The sequence below is a fragment of the Belonocnema kinseyi genome, chromosome 5 (genome assembly GCF_010883055.1).
Source record: "Belonocnema kinseyi isolate 2016_QV_RU_SX_M_011 chromosome 5, B_treatae_v1, whole genome shotgun sequence".
Classification (NCBI taxonomy): Eukaryota; Metazoa; Arthropoda; class Insecta; order Hymenoptera; family Cynipidae; genus Belonocnema; species Belonocnema kinseyi.
In genome coordinates, this window is record NC_046661.1 from 78470325 (window position 1) to 78486871 (window position 16547).

General features: G+C 27.2%; 2 protein-coding genes across 6 annotated transcripts in view; both read right to left on the reverse strand.

Annotated features, from left to right (window-relative positions):
• Positions 1-4466, reverse strand: part of LOC117173160 (CXXC-type zinc finger protein 1-like) — a 23716-nt gene extending 19250 nt beyond the window's left edge. Inside the window, exons 1-3 of the mRNA XM_033361572.1 lie at positions 4318-4466; positions 2288-2409; positions 2052-2142 (exon numbers count right to left, since the gene is read on the reverse strand). Coding sequence (XP_033217463.1) covers positions 2052-2142; positions 2288-2409; positions 4318-4347 — 243 coding nt within the window. The 5' untranslated portion in view covers positions 4348-4466. The remainder of the gene's footprint in view (positions 1-2051; positions 2143-2287; positions 2410-4317) is intronic.
• A 3996-nt stretch (positions 4467-8462) lies between these two features.
• The window catches only part of LOC117172348 (microtubule-associated protein futsch), a 90847-nt gene continuing 82762 nt past the window's right edge, over positions 8463-16547 (reverse strand). For all 5 annotated transcript variants that reach the window (XM_033360166.1, XM_033360167.1, XM_033360164.1 and 2 more), the window contains one exon: positions 8463-13488. In XM_033360166.1, coding sequence (XP_033216057.1) covers positions 13415-13488 — 74 coding nt within the window. In that variant the 3' untranslated portion in view covers positions 8463-13414. The remainder of the gene's footprint in view (positions 13489-16547) is intronic.

Consider the following 16547-nt stretch of genomic DNA (forward strand, 5'->3'; position numbering starts at 1 on the left):
AAAATTTAAATTTCCAGCAAAAAAAATTGATCTTTAACACAAGAAACTTTGTTATCAAAATAGTATTTTCGAGCGAAAAGATTTGAATTTAAAATTTAAAAAATCATTTCCAATGAAACATTTGAATCTTGAGACAAAAAAAAAGGAAAATTCAAAACAAGAAAACTAGTTTTCCACTAACAAATACAAATTTTCGAACTAAAAAAGATTAATTTAACGAAAATCATTAAATTTCTAATAAAAACTGTTGCGTTTTCAATCAGAATTGAAGTTTTAATTCGAAAGTATGAACATCTTTTCAAAAAGACGAAAGTATGACAGTTGAATTTTCGAGAAAAAAAACCTTTTTAACAAAATAGTGGAATTTTCAACAAAATAGTAGAATTTGCAAAGAAGAAACACAAAAACTTTAGAAAAAAGTTAATTTTTAAATCCAAAAGAAGAATTTTTTAACCAAACAGATGAATTTTCAACAAACTAAGAGTTTCAGTAAAGAGAGAGAAAAAGTTCCTCTAAATTGTTAAACTTTGAAATTGTAAATTTCAACGAATAGTTCATTTTCAACCAAAAAGTTGCATTTTTATCCATAAAAGAGAAAAAAATCAATTTAAAGAAAATGATTAAATTTCAACCAAGAAACTATAGAATTTTCAACAAAATAGTTAATTTTAAATCCAAATTGATAAACTTGGATGGACCAAACAGAGGATGACTTTTTAACAAAACACTGTAATTTTCAACAAAATAATTACATTTTCAACAAAAAAGTTTAATTTCCAAAACAAAAAAGTCCAACAATTTAGAAAACAGTCCATTTTTAAACCCGAACAAATGAATATTTAATTTAAAAATTTCATTTTTAATAAAAATAATCCACGACGAGTGTAATTATTGAATTACAAAAAAAAGAAGTATTTTCATAAAATATTTAAATATAAATCAAAAATTGCAAAAAAAAGTTTCAAATCTTATCCAAATACTTTAATTTTCAACCAAAGAATTCAATTTTCGACCAAATGGTTAAATTTCTAATCAGATGGAAAATTCCACATATAAGATGAATTCTCCAAAATTGTAATAATTTGATTTTGAAAGAAAAAAAAACCCGAAAAGTTAAAAAAAAAACAAGCTTAGTTTTATACCAAAAAATACCAATTTCGTAACTAAAAAAGATCCATTTCCCAAAAATGATTAAACTTCAACAAAAAAACTGTTACTGTTGCACCAAAAAACAGTTAAATTTTCGACCAAAAAATATTACTTTTTAACAAAATACTTTAATTTTCAACAAAATAATTACATTTTCAACAAAAAAGTTCAATTTCCAAAAAAAGTCCATCATTTTAGCAAACAGTTGATTTTTATAAGCGAAAAAAAATTTTAATAAGAAATTTCATTTTCAATAAAAAATTCCACGAAAAGTTTAGTTGTTAAATTAAAAAAAAAGAAATCTTTCTATAAAATATTTTAATTATTAAAAATCAAAATATTGAAATTAAATAGTTTAATTTTCGACAAAATGGTTGAATTTCTAATCAGACAGAAATTTCCACATACAAGCTGAATTCTCCAAAATTGTAATAATTGGATTTTGAAAAAAAAACGAAAAGTTCAAAACAAGCTTAGTTTTAAACCAAAAAAGACCATTTTTGTAACTAAAAAAGATCCATATCACAAAAATTATTAAACTTCAACAAAAAACTGTTACTGTTACAACAAAAAACCGTTCAAGTGTCGACCAAAAAATATGACTTTTCAACAAAATACTTTAATTTCCAGCAAAATAATTAAATTTTTAAGGCAATAGTAAAATATTTAACCAAAATATATCAATTCCGAACAAAAAATATAATAGTAGACTTTAGAACCAAGAATATTTGAATTTTCTTATTGGATTTGATGAATTCAGGTCGCATTTAAGCGAAGAAACGAGAAAAATGGGGAAGTTACTTCAAAACAAGGAACTTATTTTAAATTCCTAAAAAAAGGATAAAGAGGGGAAAGGGTAACGAGAGCGAATATATTATTTATTGTTAAGTTAAAATACTTACGACACAGAAGAATTGTTTGATATATTTTGCCTCCTTTTCTGTTATATTTATGCAATCGCCGTGATACCATTCTTCGCAAGCATCGCAGCCACTTTAAAAATAAGAAGTGAAACTAAATTTCTATTTCTATTTCTAAAGATTTAACATCCAATTCCATTATAAAAATGTTTATAATCATAGAAAAACGTAAAATAATTATTCCATGCACTAAATATGTAAATAAATCATTGACTTACATCATAAATCGAGAACTATCGGAACTGCGGCAAATACAATATTCTTGTCCATCTTGTTTCAAGAGAGTTGCGATTTTACTCTTTCTTTCCGGTAGCACAAATTGCTTTGCAATTTCTTCTCTCTGTAAAGGATCATAGAATCCAATTTTAATGAATTTACATTTACTTCATTTTTCTTCCTATATATTTATTTATTTTTACAATAATATTTTATGCAGTAGGGTGGTCCAATTTTTTCTCTCTCGAACTTATATGTATATAACTCGCAAATTGCCTCGAATACACAAAAAAATAAATGCTTTTTTTTAGATGTTATTTAGAGGTTCCGCGATATTATGAAAAAAATGTATTACTGATTTAAACCATTTTCAACGAAATTATCAACTTATTTTCAACTTTTAAGATAGAGCGAAGCAATAATCAACTAAATTTAACAAAAATCATTATTTAAACCATTCATTATTATTTTTAACAACATCATCTTACAATAATGCTAAAAAGTTGCAGTTTTTTAAATAAAATTTTCCACTTTATGTCCACTTTTCAATTCGAGTGAAATCGTAATAAATTCAAATTAACAAACAGAATTTTTTAAGCAATTTATTATTATTTTTTTAATATTCTCTTTGAATAATGCTTTAATTAATAAATAATTTAATTTCTTTCAATTAATAATTATGGTTTATAGCATTTTTCATTTAGAATAAAGTTAGAAAGTAGCGGTTTTTTAACGCAATTTTCCACTTGTTTTCAACTTTTCAGTTAGAGCAAGGAAAGAATCAATTCAATTTACGGTGAGCAATGCTTTGAACTATTTATTGTTATTTTAAATAATACTCTCCTTAAATAATGCTAGACTTTACTTTTCTTTGACTTAACAGTTAGCAGAAAATAATAAAAATTAATATTAATTTGAACAAAAACGTTCTCAGTAACTACTTCAAGGAAAATTGACATTTAATACGATCAAAATAGCAAATTTCAAGGATATTTCTAATGTATGTTTTGTTTCAGGAAAATATATTTACAAAAAAAGAAATTCTTTGAAACAAAATTTTCTCTGATGATTATTTATTATTCATAACTAAAAAGCCAAAGCAAAGTTAAAATTTTAAGAAAGAACCGTTACTATCCCAAATATATAAATTCTTGCAAAAACTGTTAATTTTCAACTAAATTTATAACATTTCAGCAAAATATTTTTAAATCTTTCACAAAAACAGATTGATTTTCTATCAAAAGAGTTGCATTTTTTATCAAAAAAGATGAAATTTCTACCAAAACAGATGATTGTTTAAACTATGAGAGAAAAATTTACATTTAATATGAACCATATAGAATTTTTGAAGAATATTTCAAATATTATTTTCATTTAAAAAAATGTGTTTACAAAAACGAAAGAGATTGTTTAAAAAATGTTTATTTATTCTTTATAACCGAAAAGCCAAAGCAATGTCAAAAATTTAAGAATCTGTTTTTCTTATGGGGCTTGCGGAACCTCTATATATTAATAAAAAAAAAGTATTTATTTTTGTATGAATTCGAAAAAATTTGGGGCAATCTGCATAAAAATTCGAAAAAAGAATTTTTCTCATGCACTTTTGGACCACCCAATTACGCAGTCACAGAAATAAATGATTGCAACCAGAAAAAAACATTACGATTGTTGACCTTTTTGTTTAAAGTCGAGCAAAATTAATAATTAAACCCAAGTGAGTATTTTTTCAGCTAAATGAAATTCCTTTAATAATCATTTTACCAATCAAATTTGTTATCAAATCAAAGTGAACTAATTAGCGAACAAACCAAAAAATAGTAACAACCATGAAATAGACATTTTTGTTATATAAACTTACAAAAAAAAGTTATTTTCAAGTTAAAACTACAAAGCTACAAAGTCATAAAAATATCATTCATTTTGACAGTAAGATTTAAGAATTGTAAGTAAAAAATGAAGTTTTTTACTTTTTATTGACAATAACTAAAAAACATAACCTCAATGTCTAGAGAAATGGTTGAAAGAAACTCACAGATAATCCATTTTGATGTTTGTCATTCATAATTGTTGGAAATATGAATGATCACTTTAATGTAAAACAAAAAAGGATTCCGGTGCAAAATAACACGCGTAAATCAGTTTATTGAATCCGAGAATATTTCACAAAAATATACAGGCGGCCATTTTAGAACTTTGGTTTTTGCGCATCTTTGAATCTGCCTCCACGCAGATAATAAATACCGCGAACATTTAATTTAATTTAGGATAAATTGAAACACCATTCCTAAAAAAAAAATTATTATTTTATTACTATATTTTTTTTAATTTAAGAATTGTGAAAGATCGATATGTTTAATCTATTAACAATATTTAATAATTTTTTAATTTATGTTATTTTTTAAATTTAAACAGTTTTGAAATTATTTAAATTTTCCATCCCATTTAAAAAGAAACATAAAAAAGATGCTACTAGTTCTGAAAATTGAACTAAAATCATTATTTTCTCATTTATAAATCATTTTAATTAGAAGAGAAGAAATTTATTCATTTTTTGTCTGAAAGTAACTTACAAAAAGTAAGTTGATTCAGAAAGTAAAAGCTAAACATAAGCATAATCAAATGTTCCCAAAGTGCGAAAATATATAAATTTGAACAAGTAGCTAAACAATTAGTTTTTTACTGTGTTATAGTAGAAAAAGAATTTCGGAAAAAATATTTATAAAATGTAGTATTTTCATTTGAGTGGACGTCATTTTTTTACACGCAGATAAAAATTAAGTTTGATTTTTGCTCCTTTCTACCAGAAAACAAATTCAAAAATTAATTTTCTCCATTTCCCTATTTAAAGTCAGAAAATGTTTCAAAACTAGTTTTGTTATCTTGTCTCACAATTTTTCAGTGGGATTGCTGAAAAAATGAACTATTTGGTTAAAAAGAATCTTCTTTACTGAAAATTCGTATTTTTTATTTTAAAGATTCAACTCTTTTTATAGAAATTAAATTATTTTTCATCAAAAAGGTAACTGTTTGGTAGAAAATTCGTTTTTTAGCTTGGTAATAAAAAAATTTGGTTGCAAATTAAGCTTTTTGTTAAAAAGTATTGTTTTTAATCATCTCATTTGATAGAAATTTTATAATTTTTGGTGAAAACTTATATATTAGGGTTAAAAATTCAATTGTTGTGTAGAATATACATATTCACTGTTTGGCTTGAAATTTCAACTAATTGGTTGCAAATTGATTGGTTATACATTAAAGATGATTTTTTTTTATTAAAGTCATCTCTTTTGGTAAAAATGTCATCTACATATTTTGGTGGAGGATTAAACTATTTTGTAGAAAATTCAACGATCTGGTTAAAAATTATCTTTTTTTGTTGAAAATTAATGTTCTGGTTGAAAAGTATATTGTTTTGTAGAAACTTAATCCTCGAGATATAATCTGTTTTTTGGTTCCAAATGCCAATTTTTTGGAGAAAATTGATAACATTTTAGGGTCGTATAGTCAACTATTCGGTTAAAAATTAATTTTTTTTTTTGTAAATACATATTTTAGGGATAAAAATTCAACAGTTTAATTGACTTTTTTTTCTTGGCTGAAAAATCTTTTCTGGCTAGAAGTTCAATACTTTTCTTTAAAATTTGTCTTTGTTTTAAATTTATTCAAATTCAAAATTATGTTTGAAATTATTTCAAAACATCTACATAACTTCTAAAGTTAATTCAATTTGTCCTAAAACTTCTAGAAAATCCTGCGAATAAAAAAAATCCTTCAAATTTTGGAACTGTAAGTAACAATTTAACATTTATTAATTGTAGAAAAATTAGAGTAAAATAAGAGATATTTAGAAGTTTTAAAATGATTCAAAATTAATTTGTGTATACCAACAAAATCGGACTATTCATACCGAAATTTAGGTGCAAATACCCACAACCTAATTTAAAACAAAATGTAGATTTTTGCAGATTTCGAACCAAAAATTTATAAGCTTTTGAAGAATTGTGAAAGGCTTAAAAAGAATAAAACATTTTCTTAATGTTCCTAGGAAAATTGAAAGATTTTTAATTTTGAAATAAAATTTTAAAGCTTTCCAAGGATGTTTAAACTATTTAAAAAGAAAATATACGATTATAAATATAAATATACGAATATAAATATATATAAGAAAATATACGATTAAAAATAAAAATCCAAAATTAAGAATTTTTAAAGTAAAATATTTTTGAATAAAGCATCGTAAACTGAATGATATCATAATTGAAAAATATATCAATTCAACTAATTATTTTAGAAACTGTTGAAATCGAACTTTGACAGTTTTTTCTTCTGAAAATTTGTAAAAATTCCCGGCAAAGAAATAAATTCCCGGTCTCAGAAAATTCCCGGTCCAGCAGCCATCTCTTTTCGTAGAAATCTCATCTTTTTTTGAAAAATCATATTTTTGGGTTGAAAATTCATATTTTTAGTGAAAAAATAGTCTTTTTGGTGTAAAAATTAAATATTTTTCATTGAAAATTAATCTCTTTTCATAGAAATTTCAAGTTACTTGTTTGTTGAAAATACAACTTTTTTTTTTGTAAAAAATTATTCAAATTTTCGGGTTAAAGAAGTAAACTATTTGGTTAAAAATTCCACTATCTTGTTGGAAACTTATTTTTTTTGTTGTAATTTTTTTGCAGAAAATTAATTTTTGTTAATAAATTATGTATTTTGTTGAAATTCGTATTTTATGCAAGAAAATCTTGGTTAAAAATTCAACCATTTAGTTAAAGATTTATGTATTTTGTTGAAAAACTTTTCTTTTTCAAGAAACATTAAACTTTTTTGTTAAAAATGCCACATTTTTATGTTAAAAAGTAATCTGTTTTAGTTGAGAAATGAAATTTGGTTGAAACAGAAACTAAATTTTTATATTTTTTATTGAACTATTGTGTGAAACTCTTTTTGTCGTAAAATAACACTTTTAACTAAAAATTAACATATTCAATTTCACTTATAAATCAAGCAATTTTCAAATACAACAATTAAAATTTTAACGTTTAAAGGTTAACGGTTCTTCAAAGTTTTAACGATTCTAGGTTTTCTATGTCAAACAATTCAGTTAATGATTCTTTACTTTTAAATATTTGGTTTCAATTTACTTGTCTTAAATAAAAATTCAAATATTGCTAAATATTCAATAATTATTCTTTTTTTTTTTTTTAATTAAAAATTTCAATTTGAATATTTTAAACGAAGTCTAATTTTTAAGTTGAAAATAGTTTAAACACTTTCAGTCACACCTTTACATTTGTTTAATGACTAAGGCTTTCAAATTGTAACCGTTAAAGTTTTAACATTAAAATCTGAAAATTCTTAAATTTTAAACTGGTTTAAAATCGTTTTATCAAATCGCTTTTGTTCACTTTTTATTTCTTTAAGTACGGATAAATTAAAAAAAAATGTATTTATTTATTGCATAAAAATGTTTTTTCTCCCAAATTTTCAACATTAAAGACTTAAATTTTTTATTTGTTCAAGTCTTCCAGAAATTGCACGTGGACATATTTATCTTATAAAAATTTGTAAAATTTCCGGTCAACAAAAAAAATCAGTCATTTCCCGGTCCAGCGGCCACCCTGTTAATCTTCTTGGTTAAAAATTCATTTATTTGGTTAAAAACTTGTCTTTTTATATAGAGAATTAAATTTTTTGGTGAAAAATTCCACTGTTTCGTTGAAAAATGATCTGTTATAGTTGATAGTTCAACTATTTTGTGATTAAACCCGTCTTATTCCGTATAAAATTACTATCGTTGTTTAATTTGGGAATTTTTGACAAATAATTAAAGCATATTCTTAAATTTATTCATTATCATCATCGAATGACTTAATAAATTAATAATACTAAAAACATAATTAGGTGCATGAATTTAAATAATCAAAACAAAAAATTAGAAATTAAAAATGATAAAAAGATGTTTGATTTAGATCAGTATAAATCCAGTACTTTAAAAGTTACATTTACAAAAAAATATATATATTCCTATTTTATTTTATTCTTACATTTTTTAAAACATTTTTAAAAGTTCGAAAGATTTCCGGCTCCAAACAAAATGTCCTTACATTTCCAGGTTTTTCAAATGAATAATATATCCTGTAATAAAAGTTCAATAATAAAATAATCTTCTTTTTTTTCTTTGTTGTGAAAGCATTTATTTATTCATCCTTTTTTTTCAATTTAAATAATAATCCAGACAAGGATTGGCGTGAACTTAGGAACTGTTCTAGCGCATTGACGAATCCAAAACTAAAAAAAGTCTTCATAAGACTTGCGTAATTCGTTAATAATAATGACATATTTTATTTTTATCCTCCATACTTTTCCCTTGATTTTTTCGACTTTTTTCATCAATTTTTCTAATTCTATAATCGCAGAACAGTGTTGCTTCCGACATGATAGTGGCATTTATATTTGAACGTGTGCAACAAAAATGAATAAACAGCGACATATCACAGTACCGTACGCAAAGCTTTTTTTGTCGCAGATAAGAACAGCTTAAAAGCCAAAAATAAAAAATAAAAGACGGTAGAGTCTACTCGACTTCTTTTCCATTTTACACCATTAATTAAGAAGAACGTCTCTCTTTTCTCGTTTCTGTAATAGCGTTAACATATTTTTCTTTTCATTTTTTTTGTCCTTATACAACACATTCTTGTGGTCGATATAATTATAATATCTCATATTTCGTCTGCTTTGCTGGTTTCTGAGGTTTCTTTTTCTTTTTTTTTAAATATTAGTAACAAAGTATTAAGTGATCGTCAAGTTTTGCACATTCGGTCAATCCAGCCTCCCTAAAAAATAAATCAAAAATTGAAATAAAAAAAGGGGATTCATATTATTTTCAAACTTTATAATTAAATTTCACTACAGGCTGCTCGATTACCGAAAATCCAAAACCCACGAATACTGCGATCCAAATTTGAAACGAATGCACGTCTCGAAAATATCGATTTTTTTCTTCGTTTTATGGCCATGCAAGGAATATATAAAAAATATTTTCAAAATTAATTTCTCAGGCTTTTTTTTCGTTTTCTTCTTTTTTTCATCTTAATTGAAATTCGAAATCCTCCGCTATATAATTTTAAAAACGACCTAAATTAAACTAAATCACAAAACCGCAAATATTTAGCATTCCTTTTTCGTAAAAATTGGTACTTTTCAATTGGACAATTGGAGTCGTGCACTCTTTTTTTTTTGTTTTTTGTTTAAACTGATCGCTTTTTAAAAACCCACAAAGGGACTTTGGCAACATACTAAAAGTTGGCAACAATATCCTTTCGTGTATTTCTCAGCCGGGCAGTACAGCCTCTCGCAACAAATTTATTTCGCACACGTACACAGAGATTTATCACACACAAACATACAGAAGCTCACACTCTTGCTTATTCCCCCCCCCCCCAATTCTTCGATTAATCATAATGATAGGTTCTTCTTTAAATAATATCTAATAATAACATATAATAATAATATTAATAATAGTAATAGTCATCGAATAGTTTGACGATAGCCATCATAATAATTAATAATTAATAAACGTCACAGACTGCCCTTCCTCCGTATACATAGAAATCATTTATATAGTTATATATACAAAACCGTGGAGTGTTTTACATGAATAACAAAGTAAAGATACACTTGTACAAAGGCTAGGATTGAGATCGTCTTTTACTCGGTTATTATTAGCCCCCACGATCTTTTTTTTTTCCGAAATGCCAAAACTCAGACTAAATTGGAAGAAATGGGTTCTCCGAAAAATCGACTTCTTATCGAATTGCGAACGAAGCTGAAAAACTTATTGTCTTTTCTTTTTACATTCTCATTTACGTAAGTATTTTATACTTTTACAATAGGAGAATTATTCTTAAGTATCTTTCATTTTTATCCAATTAGAGAACCAAATTCACTTTTGATTTCTTTTGTATTCAACTATAGATTAAAATTTCGTTTTACTTCAATAGAAATCTAATCAAAATACAAACAACTCAAATCGGAATTTGCATTCTTCAATGAAATAAACCTTTCGGTCGCAAAATAGAAAATAATAATATTTTAATCGGACCGTTCCTTAACTTGTCAATCGATGCGGAAGAAAAAAAACCTTTCAACGATTTTTAATGCCCGGGAAGTTAAATCACCAAAGGCGCGTTTTTTGAATTCTCATCCGAAGTCTGACAACTAAATTTTCCCAAAACAAGTCGTTCGGATAAAAATTCTGGCGTCTTTCCCGCACGAAAATAAGTCAGAGATCTCTTAAAATAAGAATTACGAACCGATCTCTTAACCTTAAATTTATCAATTTACAGTCCGCGACTCTCGAAATCACAAAAGAAAAAGAAAACAAATTCGGCCTCTTTTCCGTGAATCTTCGGGAATGTACGCGAAAAAATAACTGTGCAATGACTTTTACTATTAGATTAAAAAAGCGGACTTTCTTCTTGATGGCAGTAAAAATCCTTTCCTATTTTTTTTCTCTCTCCCCGAAAAAAAGAAAACGGAAAACAGCTCCAGGCCGTTCCTTGGGAAAAAAATAAAAATAAATAGCGTACCTCGGCGATAAAATTGTTGTTTTTTTTCTATTTTTTTTTGTTTTCCTTTTAGTAAAGTAAGTCTGTAATAAAAACGAAAATTTCGTAGCTTAAGATTTTCTCGAAGCTGTACCGCCGAATCGAATTTTTATTTTTAAGGCCTCGCAGGATCGGGCAAAAACTGAAAACAAAGGCCGAAAAGCGAGGCCTTGCTTGTATTTCGAGTTTCGAGTCTCCGGAGAGAAAATCGACACGAAATTAGAGAGTTGCGAATTTAAATTAATTTACGATTAATTAGCGTTAATACTAAAACAGACACAAGGCAATCACGTCGCAATCCCCAGACCACCGAAAAATTGAAATGATTGTTTTTTTTTCAACTAGAACTTGGAAAGCTATGAAATTTGGGGAAATTAAAAAAATTAACCGAAATTCCAAAGCATTTCAATAAATACAAATTGCAAAATCAAATTCTGGGTTCCAGGATTGCGAAATGTTTGAGCAAAGCTTATTGAGGAATCGCCTTTAAAAGCGGATCCTCATTTTTAGTTGATTCTTCATAGTTTGACGTCCCTTGAGATTGCTGTTCGAACTTCGAACGACTCTGACAAATTGTATTATTACATACTGGAAGAACACTTGATAACCCTCATTATGTTTTCTTTTTTGTTTGCTTCAAAACACCGGTTTTTACCCCCACGAAAGAAAAAAAGAAAATACTCGATACTTCCCATCCAGCGGGCTTCCGATTGGCATTCTACATTTTTTACACAATAAATATTTCGAGAACGAGAGACCCCACTTCCAATCTCGTAACTGTGTTGGCCAAAACGATCCTTATATTAGTTCACTAATAGCAGTAATTAATAATATTAATAATAATCAACATGCAATTTTAAAAAGTTTAAAATAAATATTAAAATAAGATGCTGCTAAATAAAATTTGGTTTCTTTCTTTTCCCTGATCTTCGGACGCGATAAAAAAGAAAGAAAAAAAGAAAAGAAAATTATTTCATTTCTTTCTTTATCTTCTTCTTCGTCGTCAGAGACAAACCAACGAAATTACGAGATTCGAGTTTCCAAAATTTTGTTCCCTCAGAAATCGCGAATGAACTTTGAATTGAAAAAAGTAATCCGATCTCACTTTTCATTCTCCTCAACTTACCTCTTTTCCGATTTTAGTTTTTAATTTGCAAAAAACAAACGAAATGAATGTCCCATCCACTCGGCTGAAGCATTTTTCTAACAACGAAAGAGTCTAGCTTTTTCCCGCGATATGTACATACATGCACTCTCAATTAATATAAATTTCAAGTTCGAACAGCAATCGTGAGAAGGACAAGAGCAACGACAAATCTACAATATCATTCGTATCTCGCACACACACTCTTACGCTCGCAACAACAAGAACATATCTTGGATGATGATCTTTACATAGAATTAGCTGTAAGTTACATCTTATTTATTTATTTTTTTTTTTAAATAAGCGAGTCTGTGTAAAAACGTTGCAACCCTCACACGAACCGACACACAAAAAGTCAACATATCTCTCTCTCTCTCTCTCTCACTTTTCTTCTTCCTTTCAATCTCTCGTCGAATCTTTTTCTCTTCTTCTATTTTTACAGACACCACACAACCAGAAGAAACCAAGTCTTGAAATTTTCCTTCCCCATTTCTCATCCCTCCTCCTCTTAATCATCTAAGCGTAATCCAGCTCGCGAGCAAACTAGAATTTCGAGTTCTAGAGTTTACGGGGGATGCTTCAGTATTTACATTTTTCATTCTACATTTTTATTCGCCACTCACTCCATGACTTCTAGTAGATTTTCTTTCTGGATTTCGCATCCTCTCTGCATCTAGACTTCATATTTTTCAAAATCCAGACAACTGTACAGTGAATTTTGATTGGCTGGGCACTCCTTGGGAGTCGGATTTATAATTATTTTGCAAATTTAGAGACTTTAAAGTGCGAGTCTGTTTTTTCATCTATTTTTTTGTTTTGTTTATTTCCCATTGGCTTTTTTTGTTTTTGTTGGTTGGATCTTTTTAGATTTTGAGGATGCAAGTACCCGAGAGCAGTAGCTGCTCTAAAACGCTTCGACTATTTCACTCTTTTATATACAGTTTTTTTTTTTTACTACCTGAGGCACTCATTGCGCGCCACTTGACTTTCGTTGATTCAACGCGAAGGATTTGAATCAAGAGTGTAAAGGAGGCGATATTTGATCGCTGTATTTATATTTTCGTCTTCATTGATAAATAAAACTGGCTTGAGGGCCCAGAATATTTACTTATTTAGATACTTGTGTATTTCTTCTCTCTTAGCTTTTCATCATTTATTCCTCTTCTTTCGCGTTTTCACCTGTACAATCGACTTAGAAGTGTTTTTAGGAAACACCAGATTAAGTTCCGGTTTCCGACCCGAAGCACTTAATTGCAATTATATTAATTACACACTAACGTTCAGTCGGCGGACTCTTTGAAGACGTGTTTTTTCTTTTTAAAGCACTTTTGTTGAGTTTATAGTTTTTTGTTTTTAGTTTCAAGATTTCGCGACGAATTTCACTGTCCACTGTAGTAACGAACACGTCCTGTTGCTGTCGTCGCTGGCATTTCTTTCATCACGTCTTCCCATGCTGAAAATAATAAAGGGCAATTTGATTATTGGATCCAATTAATTTTATTAAAAAAAACTCATGGCGCCATTTTCGATTATTTCTCGAATTTGTCTCGATATTACTCGAAACAATTCGAAACTCGCGTTCATGGCTGAATGGCGCCATTGTGCTAAAGCCCATTTAAACTAAAACAGTTGAATAACGCTGAATATTTTTGGCCTGTAGAAAAAGAGAATATACACACACACACACACATTTGTTCGCAACGTTTGAAAAGCGAATCTTGTAGTTTATACAATTATTTTTAGTTATTCTATGCGATTGAGTTATAGAATTAAAAAAAAAATATTCTTGAATATTTGATGAGTTTAAAAATGGTAACAGTTTTTAAAATTTCATCATAAAAATAAGACTGTTCTACGTGTCAAGACTACAGTTTCTATCACTAAAAAATAATGTTCTACGTGTCAAGACTACAGTTTCTATCACTAAAAAATAATTGTTCTTCGGAAATAGTTTGAAATCCTTTAAAATATTTTTAAAATCATTTAAATCTTTGTCAAATCATTTCAAAATATTTCCAATCTTTCTGAAATCACGATGAAATTATATTATTCTTATGAAATCTTGAAATATTTCTTGAATCTTTTCCAATATTTTTAATCTTTGCAAAATCATTTTAATATTTGCATTTGTTGTGAAATGTTTTAAATTATTGGTACATTTTCTTTATCTTTTTGAAACATGTAATATGTGAAACATTTTAAAGAATATTTGCATATATTTTTAATATTGGTAAAGATATCATAACATATTTTAAATCTTTGTGTAATCATTCGGAATCGTTCTGACATCCTTTTCAATACTTGAAATACTTTTGTAATATAAGTTCTTTCAATATGGCATACACTAGGGTGGTCTAAAAATGCATCGCAAAATTTTTTTCACTCTAGAGGACAAGACATTTTCAGAAAAGGAAAATCCCTAATATTTTGTTTTTCGAAATTCAAATATTAACACCTGCAACGGGCACTTCAAAATCCGATTTAATTAACATGGGGAAATTTACAATATTCGAAAAATTGAACTCATGTTCCAGAGTTTCATCGAAACGAGCCAAGTATTTCAAGGGATTTAAGAGAAGTGACTACGAAATAAAACCGTGCTAATAATTTTCATTTTCAACCCATTCCCACCCTCCCCGCAGCGCCCCAAATATGACCCAAAAATTAAAAAAATACATTTTTACGTATTATTGTTACTTTTTAGCAATTTCCGTCGTCTTTTTCATACAAACATTTACTCATGGACAATTTGAATATATTCCCTGACTTTCTTAACAATTTCCAATTGTTTAAACAAATTTACATTATTTAAACAATTATTTATTCCGAAAAAATGTAAGAAAATAACCTTATTCTCTGATTGAAATGCAATTAATTATCACTGTTTGAAGTACTAAATTTGTCTAAAAACATATAATTATTTAAATAATTATTTATTATTTATTTTCAAAATTTCTAAAAATTGAGCCAGAGATATCAACTTTCTTTTTAAATTAGTATCACATGCTACGTTTTGTTGAATAATTACATAATTTTCATACATTTCTTTTATTGTTTAATAAATTTCTATTTGTTTAAACAATCTATATTTGCTCAAGCAGTTTTTTTCGATGGCTAGAAAAAGTAAATTTATTAAAACACGTAAGATTCCTTTTATGACTGTATAGTCTATACAACGAATGCGTTTACCATATTCTATGTCTTCTATTTTATTTCATTGATTTAGTTATCGGCAAATGAGTCCTTGATCAAATAAAAATTGTTTCAAGAAATATAAAATTGTTAAACATTATCAGAAATGTAATAAAATTATATAATTATTGAACAAAAAGTAGCATATGATACCAATTTGAAAAAAGTGGACATCTCTGAATCCATTTTTTGAATTTTTGAAAATAAACAATGATTAATTGTTTAATAATTACATCATGTTTTTAGAAAAATTTACTACTCCAAACAATGACAAACAATTATAATTCAATCAGAAAATCCGATTACTTTTTACATTTTTTGGGAAAAGTAACAATAATACATACAAATGTAGTTTTTGTTTTATTTTTGGGTCATATTAGGGCGCTGCGGGGATGGTGGAGGTGGGTTGGAAATTAAATTTATTAGCATGGTTTTATTTCGTAGGCACTCCTCTTAAATCTCTAAAAAAAAACCATATTGAAATAACTTATATTACAAGGTATTTCAAGTATTAAAAAAAATTTCAGAACGATTCCGAATGATTTCACAAAGATTTTAAATATGTTAGAATACCTTTACAAAGATTAAAAATATATGCAAATAGTTTAAAACGTTTTGCAAAAAATGAAAATATTAAAATGACTTTGCAAAGATTAAAAATATTGGAGAAGATTCAAGAAATATTTCAAGATTTCAAAAGAATAATAAAATTTCAGCGTAATTTTAGAAAGATTGGAAATATTTTGAAATAATTTAACAAAGATTTAAAAAAATTTGAATAAGAGTTTAAATATTTGAGATTGTAAATGATTCAGAAAGATGAAAAAAAAATTTCATATCGGAAGAAAATATTATTCATTTGGGCTTATGAAAGTATGTATGTATATTAATTCCTAAAATGAGCGAGCTTCCAGGGCTTCCGTTTCCTCTTACCATAAAAAAAAATGCATTTTCCACGATATTGAAAACAATTTTCGTTTTTTACTGTCCCTTTTCAGGATCACCCGTTTGGCTCTGCCCTACTCCCTTGCTTTCCCTTACTTCATCCAATTTCTTCATCCACATCACTCCCTGTCCACTACCATCCAAGATCCATCTTACACACTCATCCACACTCAATTGTCCCTCTTCCTCTCCTGTACATCTCTCTAATACATGTGCCCATGACTCCATTTCGTATCCACATACTCTGCATAAATTCATAAATTCTTCATAAATTCTCCTTCTCCCATTCTGAACCGTACAACCCTACTCCATTTTTCTTCCTTTTTTATTTTTTGCAGATATTCTGGTTCCGTCAACCCTTTGACCATCATATAC